The 22,501-nt window shown below is 36.8% G+C and overlaps 3 protein-coding genes across 5 annotated transcripts in view; 2 read left to right on the top strand and 1 right to left on the bottom strand.

Annotated features, from left to right (window-relative positions):
• The window catches only part of polk (polymerase (DNA directed) kappa), a 10,574-nt gene extending 5,877 nt beyond the window's left edge, over positions 1-4,697 (top strand). The window contains exons 11-14 of the mRNA XM_084414946.1: positions 636-807; positions 2,239-3,288; positions 3,414-3,465; positions 4,022-4,697. Coding sequence (XP_084271072.1) covers positions 636-807; positions 2,239-3,288; positions 3,414-3,465; positions 4,022-4,124 — 1,377 coding nt within the window. The 3' untranslated portion in view covers positions 4,125-4,697. The remainder of the gene's footprint in view (positions 1-635; positions 808-2,238; positions 3,289-3,413; positions 3,466-4,021) is intronic.
• Positions 4,132-14,318, top strand: ankdd1b (ankyrin repeat and death domain containing 1B). 2 transcript variants are annotated; one of them, XM_084414950.1, is made up of 16 exons: positions 4,132-4,254; positions 5,359-5,576; positions 7,025-7,125; positions 7,229-7,327; positions 8,789-8,887; positions 9,536-9,640; positions 9,750-9,854; positions 10,215-10,313; positions 10,420-10,518; positions 10,678-10,776; positions 11,439-11,537; positions 11,637-11,735; positions 11,847-11,954; positions 12,327-12,528; positions 13,852-13,983; positions 14,202-14,318. In XM_084414950.1, the coding sequence occupies exons 2-16, from the start codon at positions 5,405-5,407 to the stop codon at positions 14,255-14,257; spliced, it is 1,674 nt and encodes a 557-aa protein (XP_084271076.1). In that variant the 5' UTR covers positions 4,132-4,254; positions 5,359-5,404; the 3' UTR covers positions 14,258-14,318. The 2 variants fall into 2 exon arrangements, with proteins under 2 accessions (XP_084271076.1, XP_084271077.1); XM_084414951.1 differs by lacking the exons at positions 4,132-4,254; positions 5,359-5,576 and having other exon boundaries at positions 7,207-7,327.
• poc5 (POC5 centriolar protein homolog (Chlamydomonas)) lies at positions 14,293-22,501 on the bottom strand. 2 transcript variants are annotated; one of them, XM_084414948.1, is made up of 13 exons: positions 22,377-22,501; positions 21,735-21,818; positions 21,480-21,624; positions 20,426-20,506; positions 19,905-20,068; positions 19,645-19,821; positions 17,967-18,071; positions 16,871-17,050; positions 16,601-16,766; positions 16,174-16,322; positions 15,318-15,434; positions 14,987-15,163; positions 14,293-14,884 (listed from the first exon to the last, which is right to left on the bottom strand). In XM_084414948.1, the coding sequence occupies exons 2-13, from the start codon at positions 21,816-21,818 to the stop codon at positions 14,741-14,743; spliced, it is 1,689 nt and encodes a 562-aa protein (XP_084271074.1). In that variant the 5' UTR covers positions 22,377-22,501; the 3' UTR covers positions 14,293-14,740. The 2 variants fall into 2 exon arrangements, with proteins under 2 accessions (XP_084271074.1, XP_084271075.1); XM_084414949.1 differs by lacking the exons at positions 21,480-21,624; positions 21,735-21,818; positions 22,377-22,501 and adding an exon at positions 20,807-21,033.

The following is a 22,501-nucleotide window of genomic DNA, read 5'->3' as shown; positions in this document are numbered from 1 at the left end:
TTAGTAGTTGGCTCAAGCCCATTGCAAATAATCAGTATCAAGCATATTGCACACTGGGTAAGAAGGCGTTGGAGCTGTCTTTAGGCATTTAAATAATACATCTTGTTACTTTCAATGAAAGTCAATTAAAAAAAAAACTTTTGAAAAGAATTTTAATTAATTTTTCATAATTCATGTAGGTCATAAATTTAAATCATAATGGTCATAAAAAGGTCTTAAAAAGTCTTAAATTTGACTGACCAAACCCTGCAGAAACCCTGTATATAGCCAGTGATAACATGCATATCACTGTAAAAATTAAGATGGTTTGAAGTTTATTTTATTAAGTAATTCATTCATTTACATTTAAGATTTTTTGTCATATATATCAGCATCATTGTGCTACCATGTGTTTGTGGATTGCATATTTGTGCAGTTAAGGAAACTTTTCAATTTTTCTTTTGTTGCTGGATGTATTAAACATTTGGTTGATACATATTATAAATATGTCTGTATGACCCCCTGAAAGATAAAAAAAAAAAAAGTATATTATGTGCAGAAATAGTTCAGGAACTGTCATCTGGACTCCATATACAATTAGTTAGTGCATAAATATTTGTCTAACATGCATTACATGAAATTTATTTGTGTCATAGGGGAAAACTGTTACTTTAAAGTTGAAGAATGTCAACTTTGAAGTGAAGACTAAAGCGTTTACACTGCAGTATGCTGTCTGCACTGAGGAGGACATCTTTGCTGCTGCCAAAGACCTTCTCAAAGTTGAGATTGACAGTGTCAGCCCTCAGCCACTAAAGCTAAGACTTATGGGTACATATTAGTGTGTGTGTGTGTGTGTGTGTGTGTGTGTGTGTGTGTGTGTGTGTGTGTGTGTGTGTGTGTGTGTGTGTGGTAAACCCTACATTATGGGAGACAAAATGTCCCCACAAAGTTGGCAATATCTGAAATCCTTGAGGAAGGATTACCCATGAGGAAAACAGCTTATAAATCATACAAGTGATGTTTTTTGAAAATGTAAAAATGTAGAAAGTTTTCTATGACGGTAGGTTTAGGGGTAGGGTTAGTGTAAGGTGATAGAAAACACAGTTTGTACAGTATAAAAATCATTGTGTCTAAGGAAAGTCCTCATAAAATATGAAAACCCAACGTGTGTGTGCACGACTGTTCAAATCTTTGAGGTCGGTCAGATTTTTTTTTTTTTTTTTTGAGAGAAATGATCACCAAGGCTGCATTTATTTGATTAAAAAAACAGTAAAAGAGTAATATTGTGAAACAGTTTAAAATAACTGTTTTCTATTTGAATAGATTTTAAAATGTAATTTATTCCCGTTATGCCTAAGCTTAATTTTCAGCATCATTACTCCAGTCTTCAGTCTCACATGATCCTTCAGAAATCATACTAATATACTGATGTGCTGCTCAAGAAACATTTCTTGTTATTATCAGTTGAAAACAAATGTCTTTAAAGCTACACTGTGTAGGATTTTCTCCCATCTAGCGGTGAAATTGTTTATGACTACCAACTGAATATTACTTTCTAGCTCCTCCCATTCCGAGGGCGTTTTAACTCCTACGATGGCCGTATTATTTAAAATCTGCCGGCAGTCGCGAGTAATCTCCCCCTCGCGTTCGTCTCGGTGCCACTGCGTGTCAAAACACAAAAGGCGAAGCTTGAATTTCCAGGGATGTCCCTCTTTAGCTAATGTATTTTCAAGATGGAGGCGCAACATGGCCGCCGCCATTCGAGCGACTCGCTCGTATGTATTCTAAGTGGCAGATTCTACGCTTACGAGAATACTTGATTAGTTGGTAGAAGTAATTACACATTAATGAGCACATATCATTTTGAAAGAACAAAGTGTTTTTGCTAAGAATCAACTTAAAAAATTACAGTGTAGCTTTAAAGTAACTTTTGATCAATTGAATGTATCATTGGTAATTAATATATTTTAAAAAATCGTACTGATCCCAAACTTTTAACGGTAGTGTATGTTCATAACTTGGAGTTTTGTTATGTTTTGTCTAAAGTTTATTGTATCATGTCCAAAATAATTTTTTTCTTAAAGCATATGAAATCTAAAAAAAAATTATAATTGGTTTATTTGCCCATGCATGAGGAATCGACAATACAGTGATACAATTTTTTTTTAATCTGAAGCTACTTTGTGTATTTGTTTCAGATAGTAAAATTCAGTTTGTGAAATTCTCATGCTTATGAAGAGATGTGTGATTTTTCAACAGGCGTTCGAGTGTCTGGCTTTATCAGCGTTGAAGATAAAAAGCCTCTTCAGAGGAGTATAATGGGGTTCCTGCAGAAAGGTGGATCTGATCCAGGCAGTTTCACGCAGTGTCCTGGATCTGCTCTCAAAGCAGGAGGAGGCAGTGATAGTGCCAGTTTCCTAAAGCCGCAGTCCACTGAGATAAAAGTACCTTCTGTGTCTGAGCAAATATCCAAATCTACAGGACCTAAGCAGCAGTCCTTTTTTCAAAGAGCGCAGTCAAAACGACTTCAGCAGCAGCAGGAACAAATGTCTGTCATCATCTCTGATACAGACACAACAAACAGTAGTGCTGACGCAGCTGCTTCAACTCTGCCAATAACAAACCCTCAATCAGACACAACATCAACAAACACAAACTCTGGGACAGACGCAACAGGATACATAAACACACATGCAACTTTAAAGCCATCGTTTAAAATCTCAACCCAGGTTCTGCAGTTTCTCACCTGCCCCGTGTGCAACAGAGAGATGAAGGATGTAAACCTCACAGCCTTCAACCACCATATCGATGAATGTCTGAAGGGCAGTGCAATGGATAATGAACACACAGATTCGGATGCAGGTGAGCGAAAGGAAGAGCTCAACAGTGAACCACCTGCATCAAGCCACAACATGTCCTGCAATGGAGAGAAGCCGTCCACTAGCATCTCTTTGCCAGTGGTGGAAACTGATGACGGAAATGATTTTAAGACTCCATTTTTTAGTCACAGGACAAAAATAAATGAAAAGCATTTAGTTATTCCTAATAAGAAGAGGCCTCTTTCTGAATCTAGTTCTAAAGCCTCACACACAACACACAATCCTGAGGCTGTTGTCACAGAGTTGTCATCTGACTTGAAAGGCTCGTCTTTGACGTGTCCCGTGTGCAGTCAGCTGCAGAGCACCGGTGACCTCGCTCTCTTCAACCGCCATGTGGATATGTGTCTCAACCAAGAAGTTCTGCTTGAGTTTAGAGGATCTCATCCTCCTGTGGATCATTCAGACGCGCCTGCACTCAAGAGCGTGAGAGGTCAGTCAAAAGAAAATGTTGAAGAATGCAAGAAATCGCATTTGGAAATAACAATGATACTATGACAAGTATATGGTAAGTCAAGGGAAATGATTATAATACACTTGTTGTTTTGTCTTTTGCAGGCCAATTGGGGGACCAGGGCAGAGTTTCTAAAGTGAGAGAAAAGAGCAAAAGGTATTTAACTGTAAAAGGCAATAATACAGGTCTATATTGTAAGAACATCATTTGAATGTACTGTACATACATACCGTTTGGGTCAGTAAGATATATATATCTTCTTTTTTTTTTTTTTAAGACATTTAAATAATGTTGAAAGATTTCTATTTTAAATAAGTGATCTTTGATCTTTCCGTTCATCAGAGGATCCTGAAAAAAAAACTTATCACTGTTTCCACAAAAATAAATGTATAATATTGAGCAGCACAACTGTTTGGTTCATTGATGATGATAATAATAGTAAATGTTTCTTGAGCAGCAAATCATCATATTAGAATGATTTCTGAAGGATCATGTGACACTGAAGTTATGATGCTGAAAATTCTGCTTTGCATCACAGGAAAAAAATACATTTAAAAATAAAAAAAACAGTTCTCTTAAATTGTAATATTTCACAATATTACTGTTTATTTTAATCTTTCATAAACATTAAAAATCTTACCGACCCCAAACTCTTAAACTCTAATGTATCTTATTATTGCTGTTTCTTATGTATTCTCCATTTTAACCACAGGCAAGGATCATCTTCTCTTCCTCCTGCAAAGAAAACCAAAGTGTTGAGCACAAAACACACAATCGACAAGTTCTTCAAAGGCAACACCAGGCAAAACGTCTAATTCTGTTACAATTCCAGAAATCTTTTAATTTATGAAGAAAAGGCATGATAATCCTTGAGGACTTCAGGGATTCACTTCAGGGAATATGTTGAAGGAGCGAGTAAGAAATATGCAAACTGAAGAAAAGCAGGTAATAAAATGGCACTTGATAAGATGAGGCTGGGAACATCATATACTTTGACACAAAAGCTGAAGATCTATTTGGATATATTTTTGTATTTATAGAAATGTGTATATGTGTGGTGGAAAAAAATGCTTCGTATTTATACTTTTGCACTTTCCTCTTTCTATATTTTTATGTAAATCATTGATGTTAATTCTACATTAATATATGAGTGATGGCTCAAAAATGTTTTAAATAATTTTATTCTTTGCATAAGCACAAATTAGTATTTATTTTTGTATGGGCGTGCAAAGTGATTTTTAGACCATGACATAAGATTTACCACCTAAATAACAAATATATACAGAAGTATCATAATTGTACACATGCAGAATTGTAATTGTATCTTCTAATTTGCACCTCAAATTAATGTAAAAAAACAAATAATTAAAAATTGTCCTTTTAATCTTACAATGGCGTTTTGTGTTTTAAAGGATGGAAATATATCAGGGTGTTTTTTCTTAGTTTGGAGACCATTTAAACAGGTTTAGAAGGAATGAAAAGTACACAATCATTCAAAAAGTTTAGGTAAAATGTATTAAATATTTTTGAAAGAAGTCTCTTATGCTCTTATGATTGAAATAAGTTTTTTTTTTTTTTTTTAAGAAATATTGTTTAATATTACACATTTAAAATGGCTGTTTTGTCTGCAGTGTCACATGAGCCTTTAGAAATCTATCTAATCTAATACACCCATTTAGTGCTCAAGAAACATTTATTATTAATGTTGAGAACAGTCGTGCTGCTTAATATTTTTGCGGAAACCATTTTTTTCAGGATTCCTTGAATAAAGTTCAAAACAACAAACATTAATTTGAATATTTTGTAACCGTGTAAATGTGTTTACTGTCACTTTTGATAAAATTATTAATTTCTTGCTGACCCTAAACTTTTGAACAGTAGTGTATATGCATAATAACCTTATAACCTCATTTCTTATAGCTGCACACACTTACTGTAACACAATCAGTGCTTGAAGCCATTTAACTGTATTTCCATTGGGTGAGAGCGCATGTCTTTGGGCGTGAGATCTCAGTGCAAACAAAACCACCCCGCTGATGTATTTTACAGAACACAAGTCTTTGAAGCAAAGAGCTTGTGCAACCAGTACGATACTATGGAGAGGAGAGCTCAAGCCCTAAAAGACTACATACTGAAGCAGCCTGTTTGGAAGAAGGAGAACCTTAATCCCAAAACATGGTTAAAATCAGACCATGTCAAAGGTTTCAGTGACTTTATTTTGCCAAAGGACATTGGTGAAGATGGTGGTTATGATAGCAAGGAGATGTGTGAGTATAGACCATCCTGCTTGAATGTCCTAATGATATTTCTTCTGTTTTACACTTATGATGATTCCTCTGTACTATTAGCTGATACAGTTGTCCTATTTACATGTTAATACTTATCACGAAAATTGAGAAACAATTTTGTATTTAATCTGAACAGCCTATATTTTTTTAATTTTGAGGTACATGTAAAATCATAAGACTGTAGGTTTGTTTGTTTTTTACTTCAAGAAATGTTCTGGCTTTAGTACAAGTTAAACACAATCCACAGCATTTCTGGCATAATGTTGATTACCATAATTTCCACTTTAATTAATTATTAATTCATTTTAATTAATAAAATCTGGGTTACAGTGAACGATTTACAATTGGGCAAATCTGTGAACGTTAAATGCTCACTGTTTCAATATTATAACAACAAGACATAAACAGTATGTGTTATCATGAATTTAGTGTGGAAAGCTTACCTTTTCTGTGTAGTTACATAAAATTTGACAACTTTCTTGTCTTGACAACCCAAGTCTAAACTACTTTTAAAATAATGATTTAAAACAGTTTACAAAATTTGAACAGCTGAATTTTAAGTTCTTTTGTAAAATGTAACCTTCACATTTTTGCTTTTATATACTCCAAAAATTGGCATTGTTCACCTCCTTTCTTTTTTTTTTCTTTTTTTTCTCGCTCTAGCGATTAATAAACAGAACTGCAGGCGTCTTGCGGAAGAACATTAGCCGGAGCTACTTCTGTCTGTTTATGTCTATGACGAGTCACGCAGGTACTGGGCTACTCCACAGCGGTGATGACCAGAACCAGTCTAAAATAGTCCGAATATAAACATTTATTATAGGTGTACCGTAGTGACTCAGGTTAAGACAAAAACACCGTTTAGAAAATGAATTCATAATGTTGTTGTATCATTTGTTTTAAAATTTGAACACAAAAAGGTACATACTGCCGCTTTAAATAATTATTTTTTTTTTTTGTATTGAATATTAAAGCCTCAAATTCTGTCGATTGAGCTTCACTTGTATTGAACCTGAAATGTTCCTAAATGTTGGAATCAGTTTAGAATTTCAGTACACAGTAGCCTATCACACAAGTGTGCCTGTCGTGTTTATCTTTCACTTGCCATCATGTCTTCCAGCTATCCTTAAAGTGAACGCCCAAAACACAAACTGTACTCAGTGATAATTATACATCTGTGTACACCAAATAGAATAGTACTTTAATCGTTTACTTGTTTTTCCTGTAGTCTACAAAAAATACCATGTAATAGGCTACCATTGTAGGCTACCATTGTACTCCAGTGTAAATACTATGTAAATGTTGAACCAATATGAATATGATAATCATGCCATCTAATAGCCTACATCACTCTACCATGGTGCCGGCACAATACTCTCTGTGAAGTTCTTGTCAGTGCTATTGAAATTATGATTTGACCCATACAGTGCTGGAGGTTGAGAAAGACTTCATAGAAGCAGCAAAGAAAAACGACGTGGAGGGCATGAAACTTCTAGTGAGAGGCGTTAATGTCAATGCCAAGAATGTGGTATGTCAATAAACAGATAACTTACGCAGATGTGCAATTTTTTGCTGTAGCAAATACAGATATGTTTGTTCACCATCTCAGAGCGGTTTGTGTCTCCTGTTAGCACGGCCGAACTGCTCTTCATTATGCCGTGGCCTTCAGAAATGTGGAAGTTGTTGATATGCTCCTTCGAAGGAGAGCCAAACTAGATTTACAAGATAAGGTATGTTTGTCCAAGCATTAATGATTTACCCTGTTACCCTTAAGCAGTGTTGGGAGTAACGCGTTACAAAAGTAATTAATTACTGTAATGCATTGCTTTTTGCTGTAACGCGGTAATGTAAGGCATTACAGGGGGGAAAAATGTAATATTTTACTCGGTACAAATGTCAGTAACGCGCGTTACAAGCAGTTAACCTGGAATAAAGTGGTAGTTTTTTTTTCCTTCATGCAAATTCGCCAAAATCACCGCGAGATCAGCAGAGGAGAAACGTCCGCGCAAAATGTTTCACTCCGTTTCCATGGCAACTCTGCGCCGCGGCCGCTCCAGTGTTTGAAAAATAGACAGTATGGGTTTGAAAGCGACATGAATGTTCAAAGTTCACGCGCACGGCCATTGATTAAACCACGTCAAAATCATGCAGCATTTACAAACATCTAGAATTAGAACATTACTTAAATAAAAATCTCATTAATATTACATTATACATTTAAAACTGATTTTGGAGATCTATGACTCGTTCATAGACCAAATGGCCTATGCCCACACTACTGCAGTCACTCACAATAATAATTAAAATAAAATAAAAATATTTGGCTTAGTTATTTTTATTTTTGCTAAAGTTTAACCCTAAAGTTTACCCCGGGCTTAAAGTAAAAAGATTTCTGTACCATGCGTCCATGCAAAGTACCATGGTAATATTTGAGGTACCAAGGTTATATCTGAGGAAGTATGTACCATGGTAATATGTACGGCAGAATGTACCATGGTTATATCTGAGGTACTAGGGCATGTACCATGGTAAATCTGAGGTACCATACTATGTACCATAGTAACATACTGTACAGTATAGTACTTCAGATATTATCATGGTACCATGATAATATCTGAAGTACTATAAAGTATGTACCATAGTTATATCTGAGGTACTATGGTATGTACCATGGTAGGTACCACGGTAAATCTGAGGTACCATACTATGTACCATAGTAACATCTACAGTACCATGCAATGTACCATGGTACCATGATAATATCTGAAGTACTATATAGTACCATGGTTATATGTAAGGTACCATGGTACTACCATAGTACTACTATGGAATACCATGGTACTACTATGGTATACCATGGTATGTACTATAGTACATCATAGTAAATTTCTTATGGGTCCAAGCTCAGTCGGATACCACATCACCTTCTACTGGATGTGTAATGAGCTAATTGAGCATCATAAGCTACATTTAGATTTCCAAATCCATATTTGCAGTTATTTGGGTGAGAGTAACTTAAAAGTAATGCAATAGTAGTGTAATGCCTTACATTTTAAATACAGTAATATTGTAATGTAACGAATTACTTTGAAATGACAGTAATAAGTAATAAATAACGCATTACAGTTTCGAAGTAACTTGCCCAACACTGCCCTTAAGATCAATATGGTACTCATTCTGTGTTTCTGCAGCATGGACTGACTGCTGTTCACTTAGCAGCATGGTTTGGGAGTTTGGAAATCCTCAAGTTACTTGTTCAAAGTGGAGCTGACCAAAGCGTTGAAAATACGGTGACGTGTTCGCTTACTGCACAGAGTGATTCATTTCAGTGATTATTTCAGTTACATTATATATATATATATATATATATATATATATATATATATATATATATAATGAATAATTGAGGATGGGCCTTTGAATTATTAGAGAGAAAAAACGCACAAAAAAGTGTTAATTATTCAATGACCCTTTGTCAATTATTCTTTATAATCAACACCAATAACACAACATTTACATAATTTTGATCTTCTAGATTTTCTCAAAATAATTTATCAGAAACTCATGACCCCCATGAGTTAAATAAATAACTTATATTTTGTACAACTTTATATTGCTGTAACACAACTGGAATTAAAACTATTAGATTTATGTGAATGAACATAAATTGATTTAACAATTGATTTGTTCAATAAATTCATATTAATTTCACTTTTAAATGTTTACCTTTTTTATTAGCTGGAAAATGTTCTCTACTCAGCAAGATTTAAGTGTTTTAAACCATATTTGTTTTCCATTGTAATTGTGTACATTGCAAATGTTATAAAAAGTGAGAGACAACATGTGTCATTGCAATTGTATGGCATCTCATACAGCTTACTCATAAAGGTAAACATTTAGGACATTTTAGAGCTTAATGTAAATCATTGTGTGTTCAGGAGGGCCTGAACATGATGCACTGCGCTGCCATGAACAATCACACTGATATTGTTGAGTACATTGTTGATGACCTGCAAATGGCAGAACTTGACAAAGAAGAACAAGTAAGGAAACAGCAGCTCATCTTATATTAAAAACTTATATTATAAAGATAATGTCCCTATAAGAGACCTTCAATACACACATAGATAAAGTGTGTTGTTCTCCTGTCAGTATGGTAACAGACCCTTTGCCCTGGCCGCAGCACACGGCTGTGTTCGCATGCTACAGATGCTGATGGGGGAACCTTACAACATGGCCACCATGGAGGAAAATAAGGTTCATTTATTGAATCCTTTCGTTTATAGATGGTTTGTTTAATACAAAAAAAAGTAATCATTTTTGGTCACACTTTATATAAGGTGTCTTTACTATTTATTTACAATAGTTATTTACATTGTTAGGTTCAATGTACTTACTGTGTTTATGCATTATTGCAAAGCACTTTTGCTGCTATTGAAATGAGGTTTAGGGCAGGTATCTAAGGAAGGGTCAACAGTGTAATTTTAGATGAAATTACAGAAATGAATTAAAGCTGTAATTCCATGCAGGGATTTTTAAAATGTACACTGTCAAAACCTGTATGTATTTTATTATTATTATTGTAGCAGGACATGACTTTTCCTTTCTGGTTGACAGGTTGGAGACACACCTCTGCATCTGGCAGCAAAGCACGGTCAACATGAAACACTGCAGCTACTTCTAAACAACTTTGACATTCGCAATGAGGTCAACCAGGTAATAATCTGTCCTTTTAGGCATTATCAACACTTGTTCCAGAATCCCACAGGTATCATGAGAGTGAGACACACATTGATTTGATTCATTTGCTATGTGTGTGTAGGCGGGGCAGACCGCTCTGTATCTGGCTGCAGATGGAGCTCATGAGGACTGTGTACAAGCCCTGCTGGAGGCACAATGTGACCCAAACATCTTTACCTTAGTATGTGCTGAGGGGATGATTTTAAACACTCCTTTTGATTGCTACTTCTGGATAATAATGACAGACTCAGACTATTTGAGAATGAATTAATTTAACCATGAAATATAGAACATATTCAGCATTGTTTCTTAGAGGATGGTTACCTGTGATGATTTTCAGAGCAGAAGCAGCCCTCTGCATCCAGTCTGTGAGAGGGGACACTTTTCAATTGTAAAACTCCTCCTGAATAGTGGAGCCCAAATGAACACCCAGGACCAGGTGAGAAATATCATTTCACTTTTTTTTTTCTGCTGCCTGAAATTTTTGATGCTATTCACATTAATCTCTACATGAGAATCTTTCACATGTGCAATAAACATTGTCATTAAAGTATCTAGTTGAAGAGATCTGCTTTCAATAACTGATCAGTATATTTGAGTAAAATAAAGATTTACTTCAGATAGCTTTAATGTACGCTATTGTTCAAAAAAATTGGGGTCAGGAAGAAATTACAAAAAAATGTCAGCAAAGATTTATCAAAAGGGATAGTAAAGACATTTTATAATGTAACAAAAAATGTGGAACACAATTTGTTTTCAGCATTGACGATAATAATAAGAAATGTTTCTTGAACACCAATGAATGTTCATTTATAAAACTCTAACTGATGTTTAACTTGAAATGTTTAAAATGTGTATGAACATTAACAAAGAATAATGAATGATGTCAATTAATTGTCTTTTTTTTTATGTTAGCTACTTCAATAAATAATATTAGCTCAGTGTGTGCATATATACACACACACACACACACACACACAATACTGGGCATTTTAACATGCACCTTATATTTCCTTCATGACCAGATAGTATAATCCATATTAGGAATAAATGCACTAATGCTAGATTAATCAAGATTGATTGATTGATTGATTGTTTCAGCATATGCATACTCCATTCCATCTGGCAGTGAAGAACTGTCATATTCCTGTAATCCACACCCTACTTGAGGCTGGCTGTGATCCAAACATAACAGATCATGTGCGTCTACTCACCTACTTTCATCCATCATTTATGAAATGATATTTGTCATTGCATTCATGTGTTTCAGTACTTTTTTTATTCATTCAACACACTCAGATGGGACAAACTGCACTCCATATCGCTGCTGAGATGGGGAAGGTGGATGTGGTCGAGATGATTCTGAAAGCCGAGGTGGATCTGGAGATTCGGGACAGGGTGACAGACCGTGTCTGACATATTACAGTGCCTGATAAAGGTTTAAAAATGTGGTAGAGAAATAGGCAATTTAGGAGAAGTTCGTTTTTAACGTATTATTTTCCTTTACAGCAAAATAAAACAGTTCTTGGAGTGGCGGCAAGGGGGAATATGGTTATAATTGTGGACATGATCATCAAAGCTGAGAGATATTTCAGATGGAAGTGCAATTATCAAATGGTGGGTATTCAGATTTCCAATTTGGTTAAAGCAAACCATGAAATAAATGGTATGGTGTGTTGTAAAAGAGTGGGAAGAACATTTTCCTCCCACCAAATGTCACGTGCTGCTATAACCTCTCTCTATAGCCACTCTCTATTAAACCCAGTGCCGGAAGTGTAATGCAATTTTAAAGCATGTGTAATTCCATTCAGAAAGGTCACCACAGTGCATTTATTAGCACAAGGATTGCACATGTCAAAAATGATCATCTTAACAACATTATTAACATGGACTAATAATATTCAATGTGCTGTATATACCTGTGCTAATTTCAGCACCTGGCGAATCTGGCCTTTCTCAGAGCTTGATGTTATTTGATTACCCTTTCAGAATAATACAGATGCTATTGAGAGCCTTCACAGCGAATCACCATTGACGTTTAAATTAGATCACTCCCCTGACACGAATCCGCTGCGTGATATAATATGGGAGCTTGCATACAAACACCTCAAGCGCAATGACTGGAAGAAGTTGGCAGAATTCTGGGAGTTTACAGAGGATCAGGTGGCTGCCATCGAGGAGCAGTGGACAGGTCAGAGCGAGATGCTTTACCATCAGATCTTCTATATAATCTTATCTTTATGTTCAGAAGAACCTCAAAATAAACCCCTAACAGGGAGTTCAGCAGCACCAACAGACAATCTTAGACCAATAACTGATGGATGACACTAATAATATTACTCTAAAATGTACACTACTACCAGTGTTGGGGGTTACGCATTACAAGTAACACGAGTTAAGTAATCAGATTCCTTTTTTCAAGTAACAAATAATGCATTACTTTTAAATTTGGTTTACTTTTTCAAATAAGTAATGCAAATTACTTTTTCACATTTATTGACTAACACCTCTCTTGCCCCATGATGAGAGAAATTGGTAGTAAGTTGCAGAGGCGTTGTATTTGGCTATTAGGTTATTGTAGTTCTAGAACACTGTGGACATGCATTTACTCATCTCACTTGCACAAAAACAGATTCAGTATTCCTAAAAATGAATAAAAACAGTGAAATACAAACTCAGAATATTATGCAAACCTGCAATTATTAAATACTATATATATATATATATATATATATACTTTATGGCTCGGTTCCACAGACAGGGCCTAGATTAAGCCAGGATTACGCTTTAGCTTAATTAGGGCATATAAGTAGCTTTTATAAACGTCCCCTAGAAGAAGAAAAACAACACTACTGGTGTGCATCTAGAGACAAAACAATGGCACTGACATATTTTCACATATGCCCGTGCAAGTTGCTTTCAGTTAAAATGGCTCAAACATGCATTTTAGTCTGGGACTAGACTTCCTTGTTTGTGTAGGGCGATGATCTTCTCTTAGCTTTTTGGGCCATATTTCTGACATGCAGTCAAACGTGACAGTTAACAAACCTAGCCCATTCAGATATTAAATCTAATATAATGCAGTCTCAATGATTCAACCCTGTGAATAGAATCCCTCACAACAGCACAAATCTGCTGATGCAACTAATCAAGGGCTTCATTAGTTGCACCAGGTGTACTTGAGACAACACCTGTTCTGCAGATTTTCGCTGTTGTGAGGGATTCTATTCACAGGGTTGAATCATTTTGAGACTGCAGAAGTCATTAAAAGTTGCATTTTCAGTTGAGATTGGGGAAAACCACTTGTCAATTTCAATTACTTTTGTTTGATTTGTTCAGTCTGTAAATTGCCAATAAACTTGATTTGCAATGGGTGTTCAATAATTTCGACTACAACTGTGTGTGTGTCTGTGTATATATATATATATATAAATTCCATTGGAACAAAGGTAATCTCAAATTTATTAAACTACAGATAGACCTGAATCAGAGACTCCCTCTTTGTTGTATCTAGGTCCTAACAGTTTCCAAGAGCATGGGAACAGGATGCTTCTGATTTGGCTTCATAGAATCTTGATAGAAGGGAGCAACCCAGCCAAAGGCCTGTATGAGGGGCTGCTTTCTGTTGGGATTACAAAGATTGCTGGTAGGATGTTTTTACTAATCTTTACAGTATGCTGTTATCTTTGTTTTCAATGTCTTGAAGGACGCATCAATAATAAACTGTATAGTATTTGCGACATCTTTTAAATGGTACATTTATTAGAGAGTGAGTTTTATAGTCCTTTATAATGTCCCTTACATTAAAAATAGCAGAAAGGAAAGAGTGAAATCTCATTACATACATTTTTGTCTCATCCCCAGAAAAAATAAGAATGGAGGGAACAAACGCTGATACAAGGAAATGCACAGTTTCATGAATCCAAGTTGCTACAGAGAAATAAAAGATGCAATGGACTAAAAATTGTGCTTTATTTCCTTATTGAGACGCATGGAGATCCAGCACTTTAATAAAACCTGTGAATTAAGATACAGTACAAACTAATACAGAAGCTAACTGATCTAAAACAATCAGGAAACTGTTACGGATTTTGATTATGGCTTTGTAAAACATTATAAAGTAAAAGGTGACACTTATACAAACAATTTTTATTAAATAAAAGAAACCATATCACATAATAAATAATGTTTCTTCAATTAAAAGTGTTCATTTGGCAAATTTAGTATATAAACATCTTACTTCATTTCCACCATGTTATGATAAAAAATAAATACAATTTTGTACTAAAAATGTATTAACCTAATTTAAAGCCTCAAAACCTGACAAATTAAATACTTTGAATTACAGTATCCAGACCTGACACATAAATGAGCAAGTGTGTGAGAGAGAGAGAGTGTGTGTGTTAGTCCACAACTTTGATGGAGTGGATGTGAAAGGAGGAGGGGGGGCCTCTAGGCTGGCTGGAGGAGCTCTTGCTGCTGGAGACAGTCTGACTCTGAAGAGCAGCGCGAGGGAACTTAGCTGCTGTTGCCTGACCAACAGTGAGCTGTATATGGGGGGGGAGAGGGAAATGGAATGATCACTACTGTGTTTAATGGTCTGATATCATCACGTGTACTTAGACATTTGTAGGGATGTTCCTTTATACCTGAGTGACAGGGTGGTGTCTTTCTACCACAACTGAACTCATGGGAGGAGCCACACCCATGACATGCAGGGCCGTAGGGGGGCGGCCCGTCCGGTTATGCTCCGCCCGTCCTGTCAAACGAGCAGTTACTGTCTTAGAGGCTTTCTGCTTGCCAGCTGTTACTATCCGTGCGTTCACCTAAAGAAGAGAACATTTTAGAAGCAAGTAGTCTTCAGAACATACACACAATACACATGTATAAATGTTATCACAAGCATTTTGAAAAGCAGCTTAGAAACAGTTTCAGCAAGCTGACATAAAATATTCAGAAATCTGCTTGCAGTGACGGTACCTGTCTGAAGGAGCTTGCACTGCCCCCTGGTGGAACGGTAGAGTTTACCACTGTGGTGGAGAGAAGGGTTTCTGCTCTTGGGCCTGTGATTGAGCAAGGCTGAGAGAGAAAAGGTCCCTGAAAAGAGAGCAATAAATACATTAACAAAGATTAAATTGTCATGTAAAAGTGATGAAATTAATCAAATTCAATACAAATTTATCAATATTAATTCAATAAGTCCTTGAAGTCGTCATGAAACAGAAGTTGCAATAGTCTTCTCTTCCCTATTGAGACATATCCCGAGTGAAACGGCTTCTTGAACAAGAAAAGTGTAGGGCGGGACTTGATTTTGTCCATTGGGAACTGATTGGATAGTTGTGGTTTACTATTATTGTGATTTCCTGTGAGTGACAGTTTGTCGCGCCCTCGCACCAGTAAACACGTCATCAGAGAATAGATTAAAGATAACGAGGGCACATTGTTTTGTTTTTTTAAATAATGATGTACATAGATAGATAATTTAATACTGCAATATTCTATAAAAAAAAAGAAAAAAGTTCATTTTAATTTCAGAATGACTTTAAAAGTCAATCATTTATCTATACATAAACATCAACAGTAATATTGGCCATGCAAAGTTTCATTTTATAGGCTGACATTAGTCTGAGTAAATGGCAAATGTCATAAAAACACTGGGGGAAAAAAACAATACAATTTCGAACTGATGCTCCAAGCATAATGTTGAAATGAAGAGCATCTTTATACAAATGCATATCAATATGAAAGCATTGTACAATAAATATGACTGCTGGTTTCAAGGAATCGTTTAGAATCTTGTCCACATGATTCAACAAGTGTTTGTTGCATGTCTTACCGCCTCTACATCGTCTGTATTGCTGTGGGAGGGGCCCGGCTGTATTGGACTCTCCATGACAGTTGGACTGAGCCGTGCAGACGAGACAGTGCGTGGAGGGTGATTAGCCATTGAGCTGGTGCTTGGCTCGTCCCCTGGAGGTGGAGCATCTACACACACACAAATAAAGGCTGGACTGATTATACTGCTTAAGGTTTGATCTAGGAGACATTTACAGCCCTACTTTAATTTCAATTATTCTTTCAGATTTGACTTCATTCTTTTAATATCAAAATTATGTCTAAAATTTGAAGAATAAGGGTGTGGAGTATCTGTAATAACTTACACTTCAATTATGTAACAATCAATCATCTTAAACTACTACATCATGCCTTCATAAATGTAATCATTCCCACTTTAATTGAGCTGAATCTCTCTATTGTCTTACCGCGGTCCAGTCTACCCGCTTCTCCAGTGTTAAACATACTAAGGGCCTCGATGTTGAGCGCACAGACCCCACGCATAAAAGCTTTCTTCATAGAGTCCTCGTAGCGCTCTCGCTCCGTGTGCAGCCTATGGATCTCAGCTTGAGCTTTCTGGAGCTCCTCTACATGCTGACAAACACAATATTAAACTTTCATATTATGTCCACATCCACTAACTTATTAAACATGGAATCACTAACAAATGAAAGCACTTTCACTAAAATTTCACTCACCTGTGCCATCTTGGCCTCATAGTCTGTAGAGAGCTGCATGCAGACGTCCTCTGCTCTGGCACAACAAGCTCTCTCCACACGCTCCCGCCACCTGTTCTGGATGAGCGAGTGCCAGCCTGCCCAAACCTTCCTCTTGAGCTGCAAATGATAGTGCTGCTCGGCCAGTCTGCCCCCCTGCGCCTAAAACACAGAGAAATGCATTTGATCAGATTCAGAAGATTTCAATAAGGCTTGTTTTTGAAAGAAGTCTTACGTTCACCAAGGCTGTATTAGTTTGATCAAAAAATAAAGTAAAAACAGTAATGTTGTGAAATAGGATTACAAATATGAACTGTTGTATTTAAATATATCTGAAATGGTCATTCCTGTGAAGGCAATGCTGAAATTTCAGCATCATTACTGTCACATGATCCTTCAGAAATCATTTTAATATGCTGATTTGGCGCTCAAGAAGCATTTCTTATTATCAAACAACAGTTGTGCTGCCTAATATTTTTGTGAAACACATTTTTTCTTGGGCAATAAATTAAAAAACTAAATAAAACAATGGGCAAAGAATAAGGGTGATGCTGCATTCATGGCGAACGTCACTGCTGTTGTTTTGGCTTCAGTACATCTTTAAAGGGACAGTTCACCCAAAAATGAACAAATTCTGTCATAATTTACTCACCGTCATGTTGATTCAGACCCCTAAGACCTAAACCTAATCATATAAAGCAATCATATCTCTTCACAAGACTTGGATTAAACCACTCAATTCATACAGATTCATTTTAGGATGCCTTGGATCTTGTAATTTTTGGTAACCTGGACTTCCAATGGAGGGACAGTGAAATGATCTTAACATGCGTTTTGAAGATTAACCAGACTTATGGGTTTGAAACGACATGAGGGTGAGTAAATGCTGACAGAATTTTCATTTTGCAGTGAAATGTCCCTTTAAATGCAGATAGTCTGCAAATTTGAAATGAGAAAATGAATACAAAACACAAGCCTGTCTTAACTCTCAATCTGACATGAGTAAACAGCATTGTCTGAAAAACACCTGCCCTGTGTGTGTGTGTGCAGTCAGTCAGAGCTGCCCCGGCCGTCTCACCTCCTCTCTGGCAGAACACTGATGCAGTCTCCATTGGGTAAAACTCCTCATCAGCTCCAGCTTCTCCCTCTGCCTGTCAACCGCCCTGCTCAGATTCACTATCACCTGCAGAAGGCAAAGGCCAAGGAGGAGATGACAGACTGGAAAACAGAGACTTACAGCCTGTTGAAAATTGTGAGTCAGAGCCACATGTGTTTGTGTTTAGAATGACAAATTCTGTGTTGCTGTTTCATGTACTATTTCCCAATATTTTGCACCCGTATCTTATTATAGATACAGACGGTTGGAGTAGTTTGAGGTCTACACTCAATACAGACTGCAGTCTGTGAGTAAGGGATAACTGTCAGCACAGTCCCTCGGCAACTTCGTACTACTGATCACCGTTTTACAAAAGGATTAATAGTTTGGAGTGAAGCATACGTACAATTGGTAAGTGACAAGGTTTTATGGAGTTATACGAAACATATACGAAAGTTGATTGAGTTATAGGCTAATGTTACCGCTACAGCTACCGCGACGTCTTACCTGGAGATTCAACCAGATAACAAAATATGTCTGGAAACGACACCTCCGGCCATTTGGTTGGGTCATTGACCCAGTTTTTAATTAAATAAGGGCAATCATAACCTATTGCAGTTAATTTTGCAATGTACCATTGCCGGTCGGCAGGCGTCAATGACTCGCAATACGACATTTTTGTCATTCAAATACACACGATGTTCGCTGTGTTTTCCCCCACGCCGACTCCACCCTCGCCACGCCCCCAACTATGACTAGATGCCGACTGTATGTATATTCAATACCAATATCTCGAAATGTTTATTAGCTTAATACTGCAGGACCAGCCAATTAGTTTCAATAAATAACATCTCTGACTTAAAGCATGTTCACACCAAGAATGATAGCTATAACAATAACTATATTAGCGTCCACACCATAGACTATAAAAACAAATATGGACGTAGTGTCCATGACATCACCCGTAGGTTTCTGAAGAACGTTTTTGAAGCCCAAAGTGGGCGGAGCCAGCAGTTGCCATCTTGGCAGCGCGTCACTCCCGGATAAACGAAAATCGGCATAGTATGACAGCAGCTGCAATCCACCTGTCACTCAAGTGGCCACGCCCTTAATTATGTTAAACTTTACGGCTTAATATAATTTAAACGGATGAGTTATAAAAAAATTCACCCCCCTCACAGTTGTCATGAAGGGCAAAATTTGTTATAAAGACCAAAATCCCTTTTTGTACCAGGCTGCAAACATATTTTTTTCTGATGTAAAGTTGGCCATTTTAACATTGATGTTGGCCAGTTGATGAATTGCAGTTTAAGTCACTTCTGTTTTGGATTCAAGAGAGAGACCGGAAGGTTGCCGCTTGGTCCACACCAGTGGACGATGTTGTTGTGTTTATTCTAAGCACATACTGCAGTTTTGTCATCTGCCGCTTTAAATGCTCCAGCTCTTTAAAGCAGGAAGTATTATGATTGGCTGTCAAGGTTATCGTTCGTCAGCTGGATACAATTATTTTGAGTGCGATTCCAACAATATAATTTCTCTGTGCCGTGGTTGTTGTAGTGGTGTGGACTTTGTTATCCTTTTATATTTAGAACTATATCTTAACCTTTATAGTTATCGTCCTTGGTGTGAATGGGCCTTTAGTCTCAATATCTGTGCACACCTCATCTTTCCTCTGGTTAGAGATCTGGTAGGTGTTGACCAGGTCTTTGAGACCATCCATCTCAGCATTTACAGCAGCCATATGTGCTGCATGTTTCTCCCTCTCCTTCTTAAGCTCCAGTCTGTGCTGCTCCACACAAGCCAGTTTCCACTTCCTCAGCTCCATCAACACATTACTCTGCACACAGACCAAGAAACAGTTCCTATAGTGTATTACGGTATGCAGCAAAATGGTACAAAACATACAATTGCAAGACAAACCTTAAGGTTTGTGCTCCAGGTGTCCAAAATGTTCTCCATCCTGTTCAGATTCTCATCTGAGATGAACATCTCTGTCATGACGGTGATCAGAGCATCAGCACTGCTTTGTCCTGATATGTCTGATCTTTCCTCAGATGAGACAGACCTGGCTGCCATGCACTCACCTGAAGTAAAAGCAATATTATATATCAGATAGTTCCGACTCTTAAGGGTACTTTCCTGACAAGCATTACTGACACACTGCAAGCAGAGAGAATGGATCTCTCATTTCTGCTCGCCTTTCTTTAGAGCATTTGCAGTACATTCGCAGTAGATAGACAAAAATGGAACAGTGAACATGTTCACTGAAAAAGTGTTTCACAGTGAAAAAATGTGAACACAATCCAGCGGGACAGGGGGGAGAAATCTAACTCGGGTTCGGACCAGGCAATCGAACCAAGTGTAAAAGCACCCTAAATTCTGATTGAATGAGACACAATTGAAAGAAAGAAAGGCCTTTTTAAATGGCTTCTTGATGTTACCCTCAGATGTTCGACTTGGCGGTCTGGATTCTTCTAATGGAGGAGTTGGTGTAGCCCCGTTGTTTGGATGCCCTTCATTATCTGAAATAAAACAACACTTTTCTCAACCTTTTTGACTCCAAGACAATATTTGAAGGCCCCCCAAAATATTTCTGATACTTATATTACGAAAGAAAATGCTAATTTTCAAACTTTTTATTTACAGAAACTAGGAGTGACAAAATATTCCAAATAATTAAACTCCATAATTCCATAACTGAATGTTCTTCATGGTTTACATTGTTTATTACCAATTAACTTGCATAGCGTTTCTAGTTTTTGTTTTGTTTTATTATAAATAGCAATTTCTACCCAACTAAATATTTTAAGAGCTTTATTTACCATTTAAAAAAAAAATCCACAACTTTTCCATTTCTAGAAATCACACTTTTACAATTCTCACATTCAGTATCCAGTTTGTCAAAGATCATGAGAACCCTGGTTTTAAAATAAAAATGGCAATTATTAATGAAGCAAATTAAATTAAGTAAAATTACTTTTAGCTGTCTAGATTGTATAAACCTTGTTTTGTCTTATTTTAAATCATTTTAAGCAGGCCCAAGTAAGACACTGATTAGCTGGTTCAGGTGTGTTTAACTGGGGTTGGAGCTAAACTCTGCAGAACAGTGGCCCTCCAGAACCGAGTCTGGAGAGGAGACCCCTGATTGTAAGCTATCCTGTGGCCACTTTGGAAGTGTGCTGAGATCCCCTAGTGCAGGGGTGTCCAGTCCTGCTCCTGGAGGGTCACTGTCCTGCAGAGTTTAGCTCCAACCCCAATTAAACACACCTGAACAACTAATCAAGATCTTATTAGGCATACTACAAACGTCCAGGCAGGTGTGTTGAAGCAGTGGCCCTCCAGGATCAGGTTTAGACAACCCTACCTAGAATCACTGCTTTATGCAAAAAATTTGTTACAATATTAGTGTCTGCAATTTAGACTGATCTAGCATTATTATCTCCTCCTAATAATGCGTTACATTTTAGCAAGGAGTCCATTCAGTAAGGAGTCTACCTGCAGAAAGTTGAGCTGGTGTGTCTCTTTTAGTAGTATGCTGTGAACTAGAGAGTTGAGTTGTACTCAAGTTGAGCTGTGATGGGAGACTCAGTTCATATTTAGGAGTCACAACAGCATACCGAAGAAGTTCTTCGTATTCATCCTGAAAATTTGAAAGAAGAGGAACAACACCAAAGTGTCCTTTAAACGGACAGGACAGAAAATCAGTCACTTATCTTATTGTGACTTGCAATGGTGGATATAATAACTCACCTGAAGCACAGAGGAAACTGAGCTGCCTCTGTCTGAATCTCTTGGTAAATCTGGACTATTGCGCTCCCCTTCATCTGATGACATCTGAAATACAGAATGAACGAGGACTTATATGACAATGTTTAGATGACTCATTTTACTTCAAATTGACCAAAAGAGCCGATTCCTCTTAAAGAGACTAATCCTGTTTACTTTATAGTTACTTCAAACCTGTCTAACTCTACCAAGTTATCACTGTTAAAAAAACGATTTAAATCTATCAGCTAATAATTAATATTTGCCATACAAAACACTAATAATAATCATGTACTTGTTATATAACGATACAGAAGTCATAAGTGTGTAATTTAGACCAACGAACTTTGCAACGTTTTTGTATATTGCAGTGATATATCAACGAAGTTAGGTAAGAAAACAGTTAACTTAGCAATGTTTGCTAATATTTATTATAATGTTCTTATATTATATTGTACAGTCGCAGGTAGAGATTTTAACAACCAGTCCCTGAGCTAAAGCAAAAGTGCAACCTAAGTTCCTGCTAAAGCTTCATAACACTGTGTTAGCCTCTTACTGAGTTCCTAGGCTAAATCTACAAAGCATCATGTCGGGTGCAGTAAAGAGATGAAACTCTACGATCATTACCTTCTTAGCTAGAGTTTTAAAGGGTATTTGCTCCTCTGTTAACACAATGAATGCTTTCGATCTGCAAGTGTCCACTCTACTGTTAAAAGCCCTGTTTCAAACTGCTAGCCGCTAGAGTAAAAGTC

This window comes from Rutilus rutilus (assembly GCF_951802725.1).
Source record: "Rutilus rutilus genome assembly, chromosome: 7".
NCBI lineage: Eukaryota > Metazoa > Chordata > Actinopteri > Cypriniformes > Leuciscidae > Rutilus > Rutilus rutilus.
The sequence above is the reverse complement of the archived record's forward strand: the minus strand, read 5'-3'. Positions and strand labels throughout refer to the sequence as shown.

Bases quoted from the DNA above. Each gene is read 5' to 3' on its own strand.
- poc5 (XM_084414948.1), bottom strand. From the start codon at position 21,818: ATGTCATCAGATGAAGGGGAGCGCAATAGTCCAGATTTACCAAGAGAT. The intron at 18,072-19,644 runs GTGTGCACAGAT...TGCCTTCTGCAG, and splicing joins CTAACCAGAGGAAAGATGAG to GTGATAGTGAATCTGAGCAG. The intron at 17,051-17,966 runs GTGAGACGGCCG...TCTGTGTTTTAG, and splicing joins AGTGTTCTGCCAGAGAGGAG to GCGCAGGGGGGCAGACTGGC.
- ankdd1b (XM_084414950.1), top strand. From the start codon at position 5,405: ATGGAGAGGAGAGCTCAAGCCCTAAAAGACTACATACTGAAGCAGCCT. The intron at 5,577-7,024 runs GTGAGTATAGAC...TGACCCATACAG, and splicing joins TTATGATAGCAAGGAGATGT to TGCTGGAGGTTGAGAAAGAC. The intron at 9,855-10,214 runs GTTCATTTATTG...TCTGGTTGACAG, and splicing joins CCACCATGGAGGAAAATAAG to GTTGGAGACACACCTCTGCA.